Consider the following 17,230-nt stretch of genomic DNA (forward strand, 5'->3'; position numbering starts at 1 on the left):
GCTGAGAGGGACTGGCTCAGCCAGACACGAAGGAAGCTTTGGCAGCTTTTCACAAAAGGCACCCCTGTGGGCCTTCTTGGGAGGCATCCAGTATTTACACACATTGAAGAAGTGAGAAGTGTTAGCCAGACTTCTCAGTGATGCCCACTCACAGGACGAGAGGCTACAGGCACAAACTAAAACCAGGATATTCTATCTGAGCCCAAAAAATATGCATTCACCGTGAGGGCAGTCAAACACTGGCACAGGCTGGCCAGAGAACCCTATCCATGCAGATACCCAAAACTGGACAGGATCCTGGGCAACACTCTCTCTGACCCTGCTTGAGAAACAGGGCTGAACTAAATGAGCTCAGGAGTCATCACTAATGACTCTGTAATCCTTATTTCCTTATCCCTTGAAATTAGTTCTTTGATAGGAATTGACGTAGTGATTTTTTTCATTCAGACTTGTTTTCAAAGGCCTCATTTTCATTCAACAGCACACATTTCCACAAAGATCATTTGGGTCTTCACTCTAATCAAATTATTAAATGCTCTCAAACAACGTATTTGAAATGGCCTTAGTTCATTCAGTCATGGTACAATTTAATTTAAGAGCACACCATGAATATACAAATCAAGAAACACACTGTACTTTGAGCTGAATCTTGAGCTCCTTTGAAAAATCTCTAGAACACAGTCTTACCTCTACACAGTCCAAGTTCCATTATATACATATGCTTAAGATCTCTCATTGATATTTATATACTTGAGATACATCTGAAAGAACACTGTAACATGAAACTTTTCCACTAAATATATGCGAAATCTAGGGCAATTTATATATAATATACAGCTGTATATCTGCACAGACAGATGAAAACACATGCAAAATTACATGCAGTAACATTGATTATTGAAAGTTCAGTGACTCATCGAAGACATTATTAGATCTTTTAGCCTTTTTCAGTTAATTTGTCATTCTGCATCATTCAGGCTTGCCTATAGACATTAGGATCATAGAGAACTGAACAAAATAGAGGTCTTTTGCCTTGTATTAATCAGATTAAATCCAGATTAAATAAAAAAAATCACACTACTATCTTCCAGGACTTTTTCAATATTTATCTAAGATTGTGGTTTGTGTTTTTGAAATAAAAAACAATGCTTTTTAAGCCTCCTCTACTGATTTAATTGCATAATATATAGATGAACTAAACAGTTTCTCACTTCCACTCTTACCTTCTATAGCTTCTATTTGATCTATCATGAGAGAACCTCAGAAGGTTTTATTAAAAAAGTGACCACAAATCTCAAATCAATGATTAACAGAAAACACAAGGGATCTTTCTTGGAAGGGAGCAAAGAAGGGAAGGAAGGAGGGAGCTTTTGTAATACACTTCCATTGTTTAATCAGCAATAAGGTGTATAAGAAGCACAAACCAAATTAAATATTCTAATAGTGAAATTTAAAGATATATGAATCTAGAGTTATAAAGAGATACATTTGATCAAGTCTTAATCCAGGATTCAACTAGGATTTTTGCAAGGTTACACACAGATTGGTACTCTGATTCCTTCACTGCAGTGAAACAAATGGGAAACGCTCTAAGATAATCACTAGAAGTTGAATTACATCCATACAGAACAGTATTAAAGATCAAGGAGTCTACTCTATGCAGCAGGTTGATTTTTTTTCATTACACAAACTATATATGCAAAGAAACTTAGGTTTAACCCTTAAATAGCAAACATTCTGTCACACAACAGTTACACATGCAAACAATATAAAAACACACCTGGAAAAATACTGATATAAGCTTCTTTTCTTAAACAGAAAATACCTTCTTTTTTTTACACAGGTTTCACAAATGTCTTGTTGTTCCAAAAACAGCCTGAAGTGACTTTTCAGACCACTTCCAAAAAACATTCTTCCTGCTTGAATTTTTTTTTTTTTTTTTTTTTTTTTTTTTTTTTACATTTATTTAAATGTTCATGGAAAGAGAAAACAATTTTACCTTCAGACTCAGGAAACAAGTCTGAAAATACTCTCCTTACTGTATTTTAAAAAGGGTATTTTGAACCACTCACCAGTTTGCCACCAGTGGTCCAAGACAGGTACTTTGAAGACTCTTTTTGACCATTCTAGCGTGTCCACATCACAGTGCTCGCCAGCTACAAACATCGTCCTGAACCTTTAAATAAAAATAAAGTCTGTATCTTGATCAGGATGTGGAAAGAAAAACAAGATAATGAATACATTAAAGGTCTCTGGCCACTGTCCTACATCATAGGAAAAACCAAAGAAGGATTTTTACTTTTAGTATTCTCTTTCCTAATAAGTAACAACTAGAATATTTGCAGTATTAATGTAAGCTACTTAATACTTCATGATGCAAAACAATCTTTACTTGCTGAATGCAAAGACCTTGGGAGACCAGAGGCAAGCAACTGTCAGTTGAAGTAAAAAATAATTAAATGCACTGTACACAGTAAGTAACTAGGTAGGTATCTTCAACAGCCTTGCAGTACAATCTCTCACAGCCAGATGTATGTCACTGACATTTTGTTCCACTTTAAGTGCATTTTGCATGAAGACAACTGCTGAACACAGAACTTTACTCTTGTCCTTCAAAAGTGGACACAAATTGCACTGATTTGGTAAAACCAGTAGACTTGTGGTCACAAAAGGAGAGAACTCTTAGATATGGTAGGCATGACACAAATTTCACTTCAGAGGGATGTCATTTAGAAAAACTAAGAGTTTCATCTTTCCATGGAAATGAAATCCAGAAAGCAAATTAGACAAACACCAAGAACATATAAGACTTAGGTAAAAGTTAAGATAGCTTGTGTCACCTGAGCCAAAAGCAATATTCCTCTGTTTTGAATTGCCAACCTTAATAATCAGATGCAAAAATCGGAAGGCTCAAGATCAACTTTATGTTGTGAAAAGAAAAATTAACTCTTTAGCAAACTTAGAGCACAAAATCACCAAAAAAGAGTATCAGAGCTAAGTGCCATAAGTCTAAGCATATGAACTATAGAATTATTTTCTCCTCTCAAACAGTATAGTAAAACAAGGAATGAAAATGGGTACGAAATGTCCCACCGAACAATTTTTTTAAAAGTCCGCTTAAAACTTCAAAGCGTGTCAGTACACCTGTTATTGCAATCATCTATTCCTGAAATGCAGTTAATTGAGAAGAAAGATCTTAAAGCCCGTTTGTTAAACAAATATCCTCAGCTGTTCTGAAAACCTGCATTCCTAACATGAAATTCAGCACAATCAAGCTTTTAGACCTCATATAGGGGTCCAGCAGAATGGGCTTCAAATATCACCTGACATATAGGGGACAGATCAATGTTCCTAATGGTCCTGAAGCAATAAATATTGTTCAACACAGCACATACATTTTGGTATCACTCCAAGCACAGAAGAAACCACATCTCCAAACTATTTCCCAATAGCTTAAATGTTCATATGGGTAATAATGAACTTCACTCTTCCAAATTTAAAGATTGTGGAAGAATTTTGTTTTTAAATTCTGGAATGTACACACCAGTTTGAAAGAGGGGGTGTGGTTTCTGGCACAGAAAAACTCCATCTGCATGATATTAAATAAGACTTTTTTTCCTAAAAATACAGCAAGGAAGGCTCATTTGCACCTCTTAACATTACTGGAAACCAGGAATTCTTACTAATTTTTAATGACTCTAGAGACCGCATACATACATACATACACACACACACATATATATATGAATATTTGTTTATTTATTTAAACATGTAAAATTAAAAATATATATATTTTCACATCTTCTGATTTTTCTCCATTGATGTGTTTGTTCATTTCCCTCCCTGAACAGGTTTCAACTTGAATATGAGAATCCAAGATATTGAAGGTTTTGGTGACAGAGTCATGAGAGACACGGAACACAGCTCAGCTCCACAATGGCACACGAGCACAGCTCAGGACTCCACCAGAAAGGGCTATGTATGATCAACAGCAGCACAGAGCAGGGAGCAGCAGGCAGAACTGCATTATGTACTTCTGGGTCTTAATCACATATCCTCTTAGCAGAATGTGTGAAATGTCAATTCTATGAGAAAATATTTCCTTCTAACAGTTTTGAATTTGCTACTTTAATTTCACATCCTCTTGTTCCTGCATTATGAGACAGAGAATGAAAATTTCCTATCTACTTTATATTCATTATTTCTGCACAGCTTTTATGCAGTCTCATATTTCTTTCTAAAGTCCATTATTATCCAGCATCAGATGAACAACCTACAATCTCTAAATGCTCTTGATATAAAATTGCAGAACAGTCTCAACTGACCAAAAGTCAAGCAAGCAAAGTAGACTGTGGGACACAAATGGCAAATTATTACTTTTATGTTAATATAAACTGCTGAGTTGTTGCCCTATTTCATGCAAAACCATCACTTGTCAATAGTTTGGACATTAGAACAATCCAGCTCACAACAATATGTCAATTATAGGATGAAGTGTGATTTCAAATATGGAAGAGTTATGGCTTGGTATTATGGAGCTTCCTTCTGAAGAGGACAATGGATTTGAAGAGCTGAACAGAATATGTTTAGGTAGACAAAGCCCAAGGAAGTAGGATGTTACTTGTTTTTCTAATAGAACAGGCAGCAATACTCAGCAGCACTGGATGTTATCAAAAGCTATGTCTTTAGATCTCTATAAATACATGGGCTTTTAACCTACAGTATTGAAAACGAAACATCTGTTTTACTGTTAAGCATGAACTGTGTTTAAGACATAGGTGACATTTTGTATCAAAAGCAAAGATACGTCAAGATTTGTCTCCAATAAACACAAGGAATTTAAAGGATACACATTTGAACCTTTGGAAATCTCATACATAATTTTGCGCAGAGACCAGTGATGCCACAAACATCAAACAGAAATTAATTTACCTTACGTCATTTCAAAAGAACACAAGTTTGTTTATAATTCAATTTACTCATGTAAATCAAATACGCCCTTCTGTATGGAAGCTGGCATTGCCTACCACCTCTTCTCTTCAGCAGTAACTGTCTTTTTAATATCATGTTCTTTAAAGTGACATTGACCTTTACCATTTATTTGCCAGAACTTTAAAAAAAAAAAAAAGTGCCACAGTGGAAACTTCTTTCAGGACTGCATTCCTGGATGCAGTCTCTAAAGTAAGGCTCTCTTTTAGTGCATGTAGCAGAAAGACATTTCAAAGATTCTTCACCATGTAACAAAGAAGAAAGCATCACAGATCAAGTAAATAAACTAAAAGTAAGACTGCTTTCAAAGTGAATCAGACAGAATTCACTTGACCTCGAATAGAAAAGTCTATCCAAGTAACTCAAATATCCAAGTATTTTCCTAAAATAAAAGTTTTAATTACTTAATAGACTTTCGTAACAACTCTACCTACTAAATATTAAATGCTGCATTAGAGGGTTTAGTAAAGAGACATCACATCCCAGTGAACAACATGGTCCAAAGCTGAGTGAATTATGAGACAACTAAAGCTGCAGACAAGTGAAGAAGCTTATTTGATATGACTGAAAAGGAATGATGAAATACCTCTTTACATCTGCAGCAACTGATACTGCAAGGAGACTCTTATCTAGAATTCTCATTTGGCCAAAGAATGTGACAACTTACAAAGCAGGTTAGCAGATTTCCCATTAAATGAATACTCTAAAGACAAAGTAATTGCTTAAGAAATGCCAAGGAACAGCAATTAAATTTTCCAGCATCTGAATCACTTTCTTGTCAATAAACATCATAGGACAATAGTGCATTAGTGTCTCAAATGAGCTTGTTTCTTATTTCAAGGAGGAGTAAGGATTGATGATAGCAGTCAAAACAGATGGAAGAAAGTAATGATAAGCTTGTAATGAATACCTCAGGAATAAATCCAGCTTACTAACAATAAACTTTCCTGAGCAATTAAGAATGTGAAGGTCTAATGTAGCTACATGGCTTTGCATCTTTCCCTTCGCTTTGAATAAGGGTGATAATAGATGTCCTTGTGACTGAATACTGCCTATAAAGTCTGACACAGTCCCTGTTTGATACTGAGCAAATCATTCAACTTCAAGATTAGATATGGTCCAAACCCACATATTTTTTCATTTTTAGAATGTTTACCTTAAGATAAAGAAACTTGGTCTGTAGAAGTATTAAACACTCACAGATCCAAATTACTGTGAGAAGTATTTAATAAATATAATGCTAATACTTCACTTTAACAATATAATACTATGGTCTTTGAATAAGTGGTATTTCAGTGGCTCAGACTAGATATTCAAAACTAACAGACGACTTTGACCTTAATCTCTCTGTGCCTCAGCTTCCCATCTGCAAAATACAGATAATAACACTCTCTCACCTCACAGAGGATTTATGAGGATGAACTTAGTCAAGACTTTGAAGCATGCTGATAGTATAGTGATAAATACCTTGAAAGCAGTAAAAGATTGCAAATAGTTCTTTGGACACATAATCATAAACAATAACAAAGTTTTGGGGAACCAACCAAAACACTGACTAGCTTCTGATTAAATAAACACTAAAGATCATCTGCACTTAACAAAATGTGACATTATGCAGAAAAACAGTATAGGATGACATGATCTAAGACTGTATTACAGAGTATGAGCACAGGGGAGTAAATAAAAGATGAGAGAGGAATCCTAACTCAGTAAAAGCTCTTAACACTAGAGTCAGACTTTTTAACAGCTTTCATCTTCTCAAAACTATCAGTAGAAATTTACAAGCAAATACATGTACATCTAAATTTTCAAGAATAGATTAAAATTGCACTCTACAGAGGTGGGCAAAACCCCATTACTCTGTTATTCTTAGTTCATGCAGCCTATTTCTGGAAAGAACTGTTTCCAGTGTATCCTTACTTCACCTTTTCAGCGAGTACTGCTTTCCCAAGGCTGCCTTAGGGTCCTGCTGACGGATTGCTCTAATTGCAGTCGGTGAAGTAAAGAAGGCAGCGACATCATGCTCTGCTAGCACACGGAAATAGGCACCAGCATCTGGCGTTCCCACAGGCTTCCCCTATGGAGAGAGTAATTTAAAATGTCACAGGATAAAAATACCTCATAATTCCTTGACAGTTCAAGGCTTGAACACGTAACAGTAGTGGTAGCACAGCAACAGAAGTAATTTCAAGTAAGACTTCAAAGGAGGCTTTGTTAAAAATAATAATACTGTGAGTGTATTCACTTGTAGAAATAAAGTCATTCACAAGCATTGGGAACCATCCCTTACATGAACACAGCACATACTAGCTACTACTTAGAAAATAAGTACAAATGGACATGCAAATGAAAAGACAGACACAAAGATATGTTATTGCACTGGGAACAGAGTCATGTCTATATCTACCCTGAGATGCAGTTCAGAAAACACCCACGCTCCCTCTGAACAAGGAGTCTCTGGACATAGCAGCACTGCAGCTATATTCCTATGCACAGACAGCATTTTCTTACTTAGAAATTTTTATCGAATCTGAAAAAATTCCCACTTAGCTGCTCACAACTCGCTTTTTGGACTCTTCATGAAGCCTGGACAGATCATGAAGGGCCCGTATTCTGTTTTAGTGTGCTACCAGACTGTGGTCTGGTTTGGGGTTGGGTTTTTCTTGAGCTAAGGGGCATAGTCAAGAGAATTGCAAACAGAACTAATAATTTATGACAAATTGTACAATGATAAGTAAATAATCAAGAATACTTTTTTGTGGTGTTGAAAATATGAAAAGCAGTTAGCACAGAATCATATAGTCACAATCTTACTGTATGTGTAATTACCACAGTGCATGAACTGCTCCATACATATTCTGGAATTCAAAGGTGATGTTAATGTGGAATGAGTTTAGCTCCACAGGTATCACCATAACCTTTTCACTGAAAAGGCCACACTTAGAAGATGAACTTCAACAGAGCACGCAAGACGATAGACACAGACCTTTCCTACTACATCCAGCTGGGCCTGAACACTAGCAAGAGCAGTGGTGAACCATTAACCAGATTCAAAGAACACAGGACAGCAAAAGCTGGATATGTACCAGTGGTTTTGCAGCCCTATGGTGACATACTGCTCCTGGTGAGAGGCGTTCTTAAAAACAGGAGCATCATAAAAGATTTTTTTTTAAAAGACAAAATAGAATGCACAATTGAAAAGCCATTTTTAAAAGGATTAAGCAGGCAGTGAGAAAAAAATGGAGAGAAAATAAGTTCCCAGGCCAAGTAGCAGAGAGTGGTATCAACACCAAAACCCCTCTTTTTGCAATTAGTCTATTCTTAATTACCAAAAAGAAATGAAAAATTATACTTTCTGAAAGAGTTACATCCTTTTTCCTGTCAGATAACACACAGTATCCAAAGAAAAATCTTTCACCAGACTGTCTTGAAGCATCACCCAAGCAGACTTCATCACAACTTTCATGTGCTCATCAGTATTTGTTCATGAACCTGTTTGTTCAAGTTGACCTTTCTCCCTGTAATGTTCACTATACCAGCAGTTCTGTAGGCACCTGGTTAAGAGTTCAAGCCCACATCACTTATGCTAAAACAAATGGCCTCAGATTCTGAAAAATGTCAAGTTTCCACAAGCTCCTTATTAAGTAAACATGTATTTGAACTAGTATCGATCATCTTTCACACCAAAACACCTAGATGTGGAGCAAGCTGAAATTGGTTAGTCTGCCAGTAATGAAGCAGGCTGTTACTTTTAACCAAATGTAAATATCCAGAGCCCATAAAGGGGCTATGCCTGGCCCTGAGCACATCCACTCCCTCCCAGATCCCACTTCACATCTGATCTCTGCCTGAGCTATGCCACAGACATGCCTATGCCTCAAACTTCCAGCAAGCCTCAGCCTGACAGTATCTTCCACACAAAGGGTTAAACCTTCAGGAGTGCTTGGGTAAACATGCAGGACTCTGACCAGTGGATATTTATGTCACAGGTAAGCTCAGCAGTTTAGGTTTGGCTTTACCAATCTTGGATATAGGAGAAAACCAAATAAAACACAAACAGCAGAAAGAGGAGAAAATTCATCTGACAGTTGATAAGGGAATACAACCCAGAGAGTAAGACGTTCATTTAGGAAAAAAAAATAAATCTGGCACAGGTGTAAAATATTCTTACTGATTCTGCAGATAAACTTCCCAAGTGTCTTGGAAGCTGTTCAAAGTTTAGCAAATGCATAAACAAAAATGGACATAATGCGTCAGCTAGACTGAAATAGTTAATGGCTCAAACATTTTTAAGATCACTGAAAGACTTTGCCCACTGTAGCAAAGTGTGCAAAGAAACTCATCTGTGACTACCAAAGTCCATCTCTCCAAATGTGCCTCCTGATGGGAATTCAGACTGTGAGTTAAGCTACCTGACAGGGAACTTGAGATAAGATAAAGGTGGCGCTACTGCACAATTACCTCAGGTGTAAAGAGAAGTAAACAGTGCTGGGAAGAATGCATCCAAGAAGGAGGAGGTGAGCTTTTGGGACTGTGATGGCAAAACATAAGACAGAGTGAGTGAACATCCACCACCATGGGACAATCATGTGAGATGCAGCCCTCATGTCTTAGAAGGGGTCATAAGCCATCAAAGACTCCCAAAGGTCCCCAACTCATTCCTCAGGCCTTCTACCAAGTGATTCAAAGCTTTGCAACAGATTCAGATTCTGCTGCGTAAGACAGTGTAAAACTCCCTCACAGGGGAGATGTTTGGGCATTCCCATGTACACCTGAATGTGTATTAATACTCATTGAATTCTGCGTTTCATGGAACCCCCACCACAGAGAAGACCAAAAGAAGAGAACCAACAGGACACCACTGGATCCACAGCAGTGGTGACTAACTTTCCCCTTAATCTGTCTCTCCTTCTTTCCCCCTTCCTCTTTTTTATATTTGTTTCTATTTCTCTCTCTACCTCAAATTTACTGATGAATAAAATCCACACTATTGACTTTGGCATACGGTCTTGTTTGCACCTAGTTAATCTCCCTAATAATCAGATTCTAACACATAAGCAAACCATATCTGAGACAGTTCAAATTAATGTTAGAGCCCAAAACCTACAAATAAAATTGCCAGAGAGAGTAGTCATTTATTATACAAAAATTTTAAGAACTACTACCATATTCCATGAAGGCTTATTACCACATGCAATTTTTATTTTTAAAAGTTAGCAATATAAACAGTAAATCACAGGGTAATTGAATTCAGAACATGTTGACAGACTGCTGAGTCAACTGGGGACTGAGCAAAGGAGATACTTCCACTGGATTTCTGCAAGGATCAGTTAGAGACCTGTTGCTATTTGGTATTTGCAGCAATACCGGAGATGAAAACTGATAATTAGAAGTTACTGGCAATATCATCTTGACGGGAAATGAGAGCACAGTAAATAGTTAGAAAGAAACTCAGTGATCTTTCTCACCTAATTTAAAAGAGAAAAGAACAGACAATACTTCTATCAGCTAGGAAGATTCCCACAGAAAAGACCTACCAAGAAACTCTGAGACAGACAAACAGACAGGAATATCTTTCTGGAAGCACTTAGATTTAGCATGCAATATATGAGATGTCAAAGAGACACCCTGAAGCAAAATGTGCTGATGATTATGATTTCATACATGATTATCAAAAAAGATTCACAGACACCAAGAATATCAAGGGGATAGGAAAGTTCTTGTATGGAAAAAGTGAGAAGACACCAGGATAGATAGATAGATAGATAGATAGATAGATAGATAGATAGATAGATAGATAGATAACTTGAGGAAAGAGATACAGAAGAAGAGCTATAATAAACCATGCAGGAGTAAGAGTGCATCAATTCTCTATTTGTCTGACTCCTAACAACAATGGGTTCTTCAGTCACCACTCAATCCAAAATTATGACAATTATTCTATACTCACTGTATAGAAAATGTTGCTCATGGAACTCATTGCCACTAAAACCTGCTTGATGTCAAAGCACACACAAAATCAAGATACAAGAAAATATGCTCACAGAGAAATTCATCCTTCTGATGTGACCTTGCTGCCAAAGCTCTGCTAAAGACTTGACATATCCTACTGAACTGGCCCCACAGTCAGTCCCAGACTCCAGAGACAGTGTTTGCTTTGTAAGTTGATGACACTGGCTTACAAAAACAGCAAAAAAAGCTGGATGTCTGCAAGAACTGTGCCAAAGAAGAGTAATTTCAAATGTGTTGCTCTTATGTATCCTGCAAATCTGCTGCAACTACAGGACTCCAGAGAGCCTTGTGAGAGACTCCAGGCACAGAGATGTCTTGCTACAGCTCTGTATGAGACAGTAGCTCCTCCTCTGACCTAGACCACTCAAATGAAGTCCTTAATGCCTGCTTCTTGACAAGTGTGTGTATCCTCTTACCCTAGCTCCAGTTCAAAGTCCCAAACGTGGGAATTACAATGCTGCCTCTTTCCTGACATGACAGGACAAGTAGTAACTAGACTTTCCTTTTATACTGCCCTGCTGCTTACAGCTTAAAATCCTATTAGCAAGAGCAACCCAGAGTGGGCTTTGAGACTTCAGGTAGTTTATTTATTGCTGAAGTTTGTCATGTTTTAGAGAAAAACAACACAGGACATATTATTTAAAACAAATCAAAACAAAAACTACACTTGCTTTTGTACTCAAAAGAATTCATCATTATTTCTGCATTCCTGATAATGGTGTAACAACAAGTGAAAACTAAAAGCATAGTCTCCATAGTAATTGTTAAAATGACAAGTTGTCACCTAAGTAATTTAAAAATAAGCAAAACACTTGAATTAGTGAGGATATGAATTCAGTACAGTTTATATTCAATAGTGGTTGTCCACAACCAAAAGGAATGTGATGTTCTTCCCACACAGCCGAACAGCACGCTGATACTCCCTAAGCCAAAATATATAATTACGGAACCATTTAGGAGATTTGACTAAAATTTTCCAATTTTATAAGACTGTATTAATACAGTCTTCTGAGCAGAGGAAAAATTATGCACTGTTCTCTTTGTAAATATTACTTTTATTTCTGTGTGTACAGGCACCTTCCTTTCCTTCCCTTCCCGCTACTAACCCTCAAAAAGATGACTCTTGTGCCATGAACAATGTCTAAAGCCTTGATTAGTGGCATCTTGGAGAAGAAAAATGGGAAATGTACTTTTTCTGTTTAATAATGATCTCACCAAGAGCAAAAGATCACAAAGCAGATATATAGCTTAACCTGGTATTAACTCTAATTTTTCTTTATGTTCACTGTTTAAAAAAGTGAGATTTTTACTCTTTGTGTTTCACAACAGTTTAAACTCAGAGGTACCTTTACAATGACAGTAAACATGCTGATCCACATCCATTTACATAGAGATAAAACTTCACTGTAAGACGACTATGCAACAGAACATGCTGAAGGACTCCTTCCTTCACTGCTTATTCCCTCCTGGCTTACTCTACACCTTCTAGAATGAAAACCTCTTCATTGCAGTGATTCTCTTCTGAAAATTCATGAAACAACTTTAATGTGGCCTAGTGCATCATCAGTGCTCAAAAACAGCCACTATAAAACTATCAGTCTTTTTATCATCTGCAAGCACTTGCTAATCTTCTTTCACTGTTCTCTTCTGCTTAACTGTTGTGGTGGTGCTGAGTTAATCCCCTTAGAATGAAGAATCTAATTAACAACTATCAGGCACTTAAACATTATTTTGACTATAGTAATTTAATACTCAAGCTAATAGAATATTTGAGTCTACAAATGTGCATTTCTGCTACTGGGTGAAGTTTTTGATTTTCTTATTCAGAAAAATCAACAATAAATTCTGAAAAAATAACAATGTAAGACAGCATGATTACTTTTTTAAACAGCAAAGCAAGGATGCCGCAGGCCACTCTAATTGGACTAGTCTCCTCCCCATGTCACTAAGTTTTATCCCCTGAAGGAAAGGACTAAGCCCCAAATGTCATCTGATCTGAGTCTTGGGTTCAGTTTCCTTGAGCGGTAAAGATGAGACAAATCTGCTTATAAGTTCTGGTTCCAACCATACAGCTCTCAATTGCATCCAACTAAGATCCATTACGCGTTTTTCATCACAAAACATGCAAAACACAACACCCTCTCCTACTTCCAAAATAAAGGCAGTCCAATCAATAACACAGGTACACTCCACCATCTGCCATTTCTAGTTCTGTTGTTTAGAGTTCCTTATGCTGCTAACCATCAACCTTCACACAAGTGTAGACAAGCTTGAAGGACAGTGAACTAAGTTTTCCTTAAAAATTACTTTAACAGGTGGAGAGTATAAACACTGAAGATACACACATAGTTTAAGTATCTGTGCCATGAAGAACAGACGGGCATAAACAGGATCATTTGGACCATCAACTGGATGAGATGCTGCCATTTCCAAGGGAGATTTTTTTAGATTGGATCATACCTCATACAAAACTGTAGTATTACCATGAAGGAGAGGTCCATAGCAAATGTAGGAATGACCAACAACCCAGCCTAAATCAGAAGCTGCCCACCATACCTAAAATTAAATATAAACAAAATTATAGTTAGGACTTATAAGAGGTATTCAAAAACGTTTACGTGACATGTAAATAGAATTACCTCACCAGGTTTGAGGCCATATACAGCTGACATGGTCCAGTTTAGCATAACTGCATAGCCGCCAGTTGGTCTCACAACACCCTAAATGAGAAAATTCAAGCATTTAAGTATTTAAGATTAAGATTTGAAGGATACAATCATATTACTGTCTTCAATTAAATTTTAAGGTTTCAGCAGCAACAGAATTAAAGTCATCCAACTCCAAAAATGTAAGTACTTCTCACTTAAAAAAAGATCTATTCCAACAAGAACATACTAACACTTCCACTAAAGAAGTAAGTTTGAAAAACAAAAATCAGACATAAAATAAAACAAACATTCAGAAGATAACTAACAACGTCAAAATACTCTCATAAAAGTTGGATATACAAATACTCAGTCAATATATGCTGACAAAAAAAAAAGAGATTAAGTATTTACCTCAGTTTAACTGTACCATTTAATGTTAGGCATATTTTAAACTCATTGCCTACTCTATGTGTATCATCTTCACACCTGCAAAGTGGTTGATCCCTAAAAAAACTGGAGTGAATTACTCCCTGAAATACCTCTTTCTTTCCCTGACTCTTTTTAAAGATGTCAGAAAATTGACTTAAACCAATGTATATTCTTGAAAGTTTACTATCTAGGCTGAAGAGCACATATGAATGCTAAATTAATACCACCGCAGTCTTCAGCTAAAAGAGGGACTTGAAAATTAGAATGAGAGATTATCAACAGCATCATGCACCTTGGTAAACCAAAATCCAGCTCTGGAACATCATTAACAGGAAACTTTTGGACATATTTTGCAATATTAGTGTGGTTAATATATATATCATCACCTTCTAGCACACTATTCCTAGAAGAAAGAATTAAGTAAACTACGTCCTGGTGTCCTGAACTAAAATTCAGATGAAATCCACTGGACCAAACAAATATGCACTGCACAGACATTACAATGCAGCTTCCTGTCTGGGCATGGTACATTCTCTTGATACACTTAATAGAATGAAATAGGCACTTGCAGGCCTCATCCAAGAAGTGAGGGACTGCAGAGATACATTAACTCATTAAAATGGAGAATACTAAGGCAGAGAATGGTTTACAAACACTTCACCAATTTCAGACAACAGACTGCCTTTGTTCAACTCACCTTCTAACTTAGCCTCTGCCCTAAGATCAAGAAAAGCTTTTTAGGAACGTCATAGCTAAGCAGTTTTACCTGCATGATAAATTAAGTTACTTAAATAAAAAAGTTGTTTTATTCACTGAGAGTTACTTATTGTAACTTACTGCTAGTTGAAAATATCTCTCTCTTGTAAGGGTGATTGATTCAAAGTATCTGCATTTTCCTCTGCAGAGACAACACACCAAAGTAAAGTTCTGAGAACTATCACCTCGGAGATACACTACTGATACTCAGTCAAGTAAAATATCTGTTGTAACAAAGGATCTTATCTTGGGTGTTCGACAATATAACTATATGATTTAGGATATATATGTTGCTTTCAAGGGCCCACACTGAAGGTAAAAGCAGAAGACATTTTTCAGCAAAACTGATGTTTGTTTTCCCTTACATCCTAAGAGATTCTGAACTTTATAGGTAATCCCATTAAATATCTTTTTAGCAGTAGAATTGCTCTCTCCAGGGTGTGTGATACTGTCTGAATCAGTGGTGGTAAGACTATCGCCAGAAAACTATATTCAACTTCCACATTGCAAGTACAAGAAAACACTCAGAGAGTTCACTTTTAAAATACAATCCTTTAAAAATGCATTGATAAAACTAATTTACATTCAAAAAAAAAAAAAAAAAATTTCAAATAATACCCTTTGTTAATTTTCACTTAATCTAAACTTCTATTTTCAGGGTATTATGTACTCAGAATTGGGCAGTAACACAAGCATTCAGAACATGCTTTATTTCATCTAATCTGTAATGTCATTCACCATGTCTTATCTACAAGAAAATTAGCTAATGTGTAAATAATGAACAAGATTAGTCAGCAATAAATGCTATCACACAAGTGATATATTAACCGGTCTTGTCATTAAGTGACTATACTATGTTTATCTATGAAAGCTAAAACACGGAAGATAGTACTGAATAAAAGACATTCTGCTATTCTCAAAAGTTTATTTTGTACAAACATTTGAAGAAAATGCATCTTTATATTACTACTATTTAAACTGAAAAATGTGATTTAATACTAGACACTGCCTTTAAAATAGTGAAATGTGAATAAATGAGATTAAACCATTTGCAGCAAAGCTTATCATTTTATAGCACTGTGCTCTGGCAAACATTTTCAACCTTTTCAATTAAATATCTATTCAAGGGAAACTGCAAATAGTTGGTCATAGACACTTTGACTACTCATAGTCCTTCACCTTGGGCAAACCTGTTGTTCCAGATGTATACAGAATATAAAGTGGATGGTCTGAGGGAACAGAGACACATTTTGAACACTGTGCTTTTGCAAGCTCTTCTTCCCAGTCAAGATCACGACCTTTAGTAAGAGGAACATGGCCCTGCCCATTGAAAAATAAGAAAATTGTCAAAAGAAAACCACATGGAATAAATGGAATTCATTCAAAGAACATGTATTACTCAAATTTTTTATACAGTATGATTCAATTTTCTGTAATCGCTTTACTGCATTGGTTCTATTTGGTATTTAAATCTTATGACTATATATAATGCTTGCCCTTAAAATTAAAAAACAAACTACAACAGTTACAGTAAAATATTTCTTGCAAAAAAGTAAAGGCATGTGCACTACACAAACATGTGAAAGTTAACATAAAGGCACTACAACTGTACACCCACCAAATTAGGTCGCTGGTAAATGAGAACTTTATCAGGTTTGCTCTGTACTCTTGCCAGTGCTGCTTCTAGGAGAGATATGTATTCCACTTTCCTTTTCGGTTCTACTCCAAAACTTGCTGTCACAATAAGTTTGGGCTAAAAAAGTGAGATAGTTAACATGTACATTTGCAATGTATTTTAAATATGTAACCTAATAACATTTTGCATTAAATTCAATGTATACAATTTATCTTTTCATAATTAGATGCAGGGGTTTAGATCAGTTTTCTAGAGTAAATCAAGCTTGTGTAACCTTGCTGTCCATGCATCTGCTTTTTTTTGGAGAAACATTAATACCTTATGACACTTCACTATCTTCAAACACATCTGAGTAAGAAATCAACAGTATTAACTTCTCATTAGTTGCACAAATATAATGTAAACAGTTAGCTGTACTGTTTTGCCTTCTACCTAATGCTTCCAATTTCTTATTTCAATACTAGCTGAAGCACTTTGCTGGCTTTTTCACAGCCTGCAATAGAAGTGACAGGACACAAAACAGAAGAAAGAAAGAAAAGAAGGCAAACAAGAGATGGCAGGAAACTAGAAATACAGGAAGAGAATAAGCTAACGTCATAAGGCACATGCGGGAAGTTAAGGCTAGAGTTTTCCAAGAGATGGTTGAAGGACTGAGGGTGCAAAATTACTAAAAATCAGATTTGTATAGTTCTGGGGCTTTTTAGACTAATATCTATTTCCAAATGTGAATTTCATATCTTTGTCAATAAATTAACCACAG

The 17,230-nt window shown here is 36.2% G+C and overlaps 1 protein-coding gene across 2 annotated transcripts in view; it reads right to left on the reverse strand.

Moving 5' to 3' along the window:
* Positions 1 to 17,230, reverse strand: part of ACSS3 (acyl-CoA synthetase short chain family member 3) — a 66,851-nt gene that overhangs the window by 33,690 nt on the left and 15,931 nt on the right. Inside the window, exons 4-9 of one of the 2 annotated variants that reach the window (XM_083859056.1) lie at positions 16,453 to 16,587; positions 16,014 to 16,154; positions 13,641 to 13,721; positions 13,462 to 13,557; positions 6,915 to 7,066; positions 2,073 to 2,176 (exon numbers count right to left, since the gene is read on the reverse strand). In XM_083859056.1, the coding sequence (XP_083715182.1) occupies positions 2,073 to 2,176; positions 6,915 to 7,066; positions 13,462 to 13,557; positions 13,641 to 13,721; positions 16,014 to 16,154; positions 16,453 to 16,587 (709 nt within the window). The remainder of the gene's footprint in view (positions 1 to 2,072; positions 2,177 to 6,914; positions 7,067 to 13,461; positions 13,558 to 13,640; positions 13,722 to 16,013; positions 16,155 to 16,452; positions 16,588 to 17,230) is intronic. The other variant, XM_083859057.1, reaches the window with a different exon arrangement.

This window comes from Zosterops lateralis, assembly GCF_965231275.1.
Source record: "Zosterops lateralis genome assembly, chromosome: 4".
NCBI lineage: Eukaryota > Metazoa > Chordata > Aves > Passeriformes > Zosteropidae > Zosterops > Zosterops lateralis.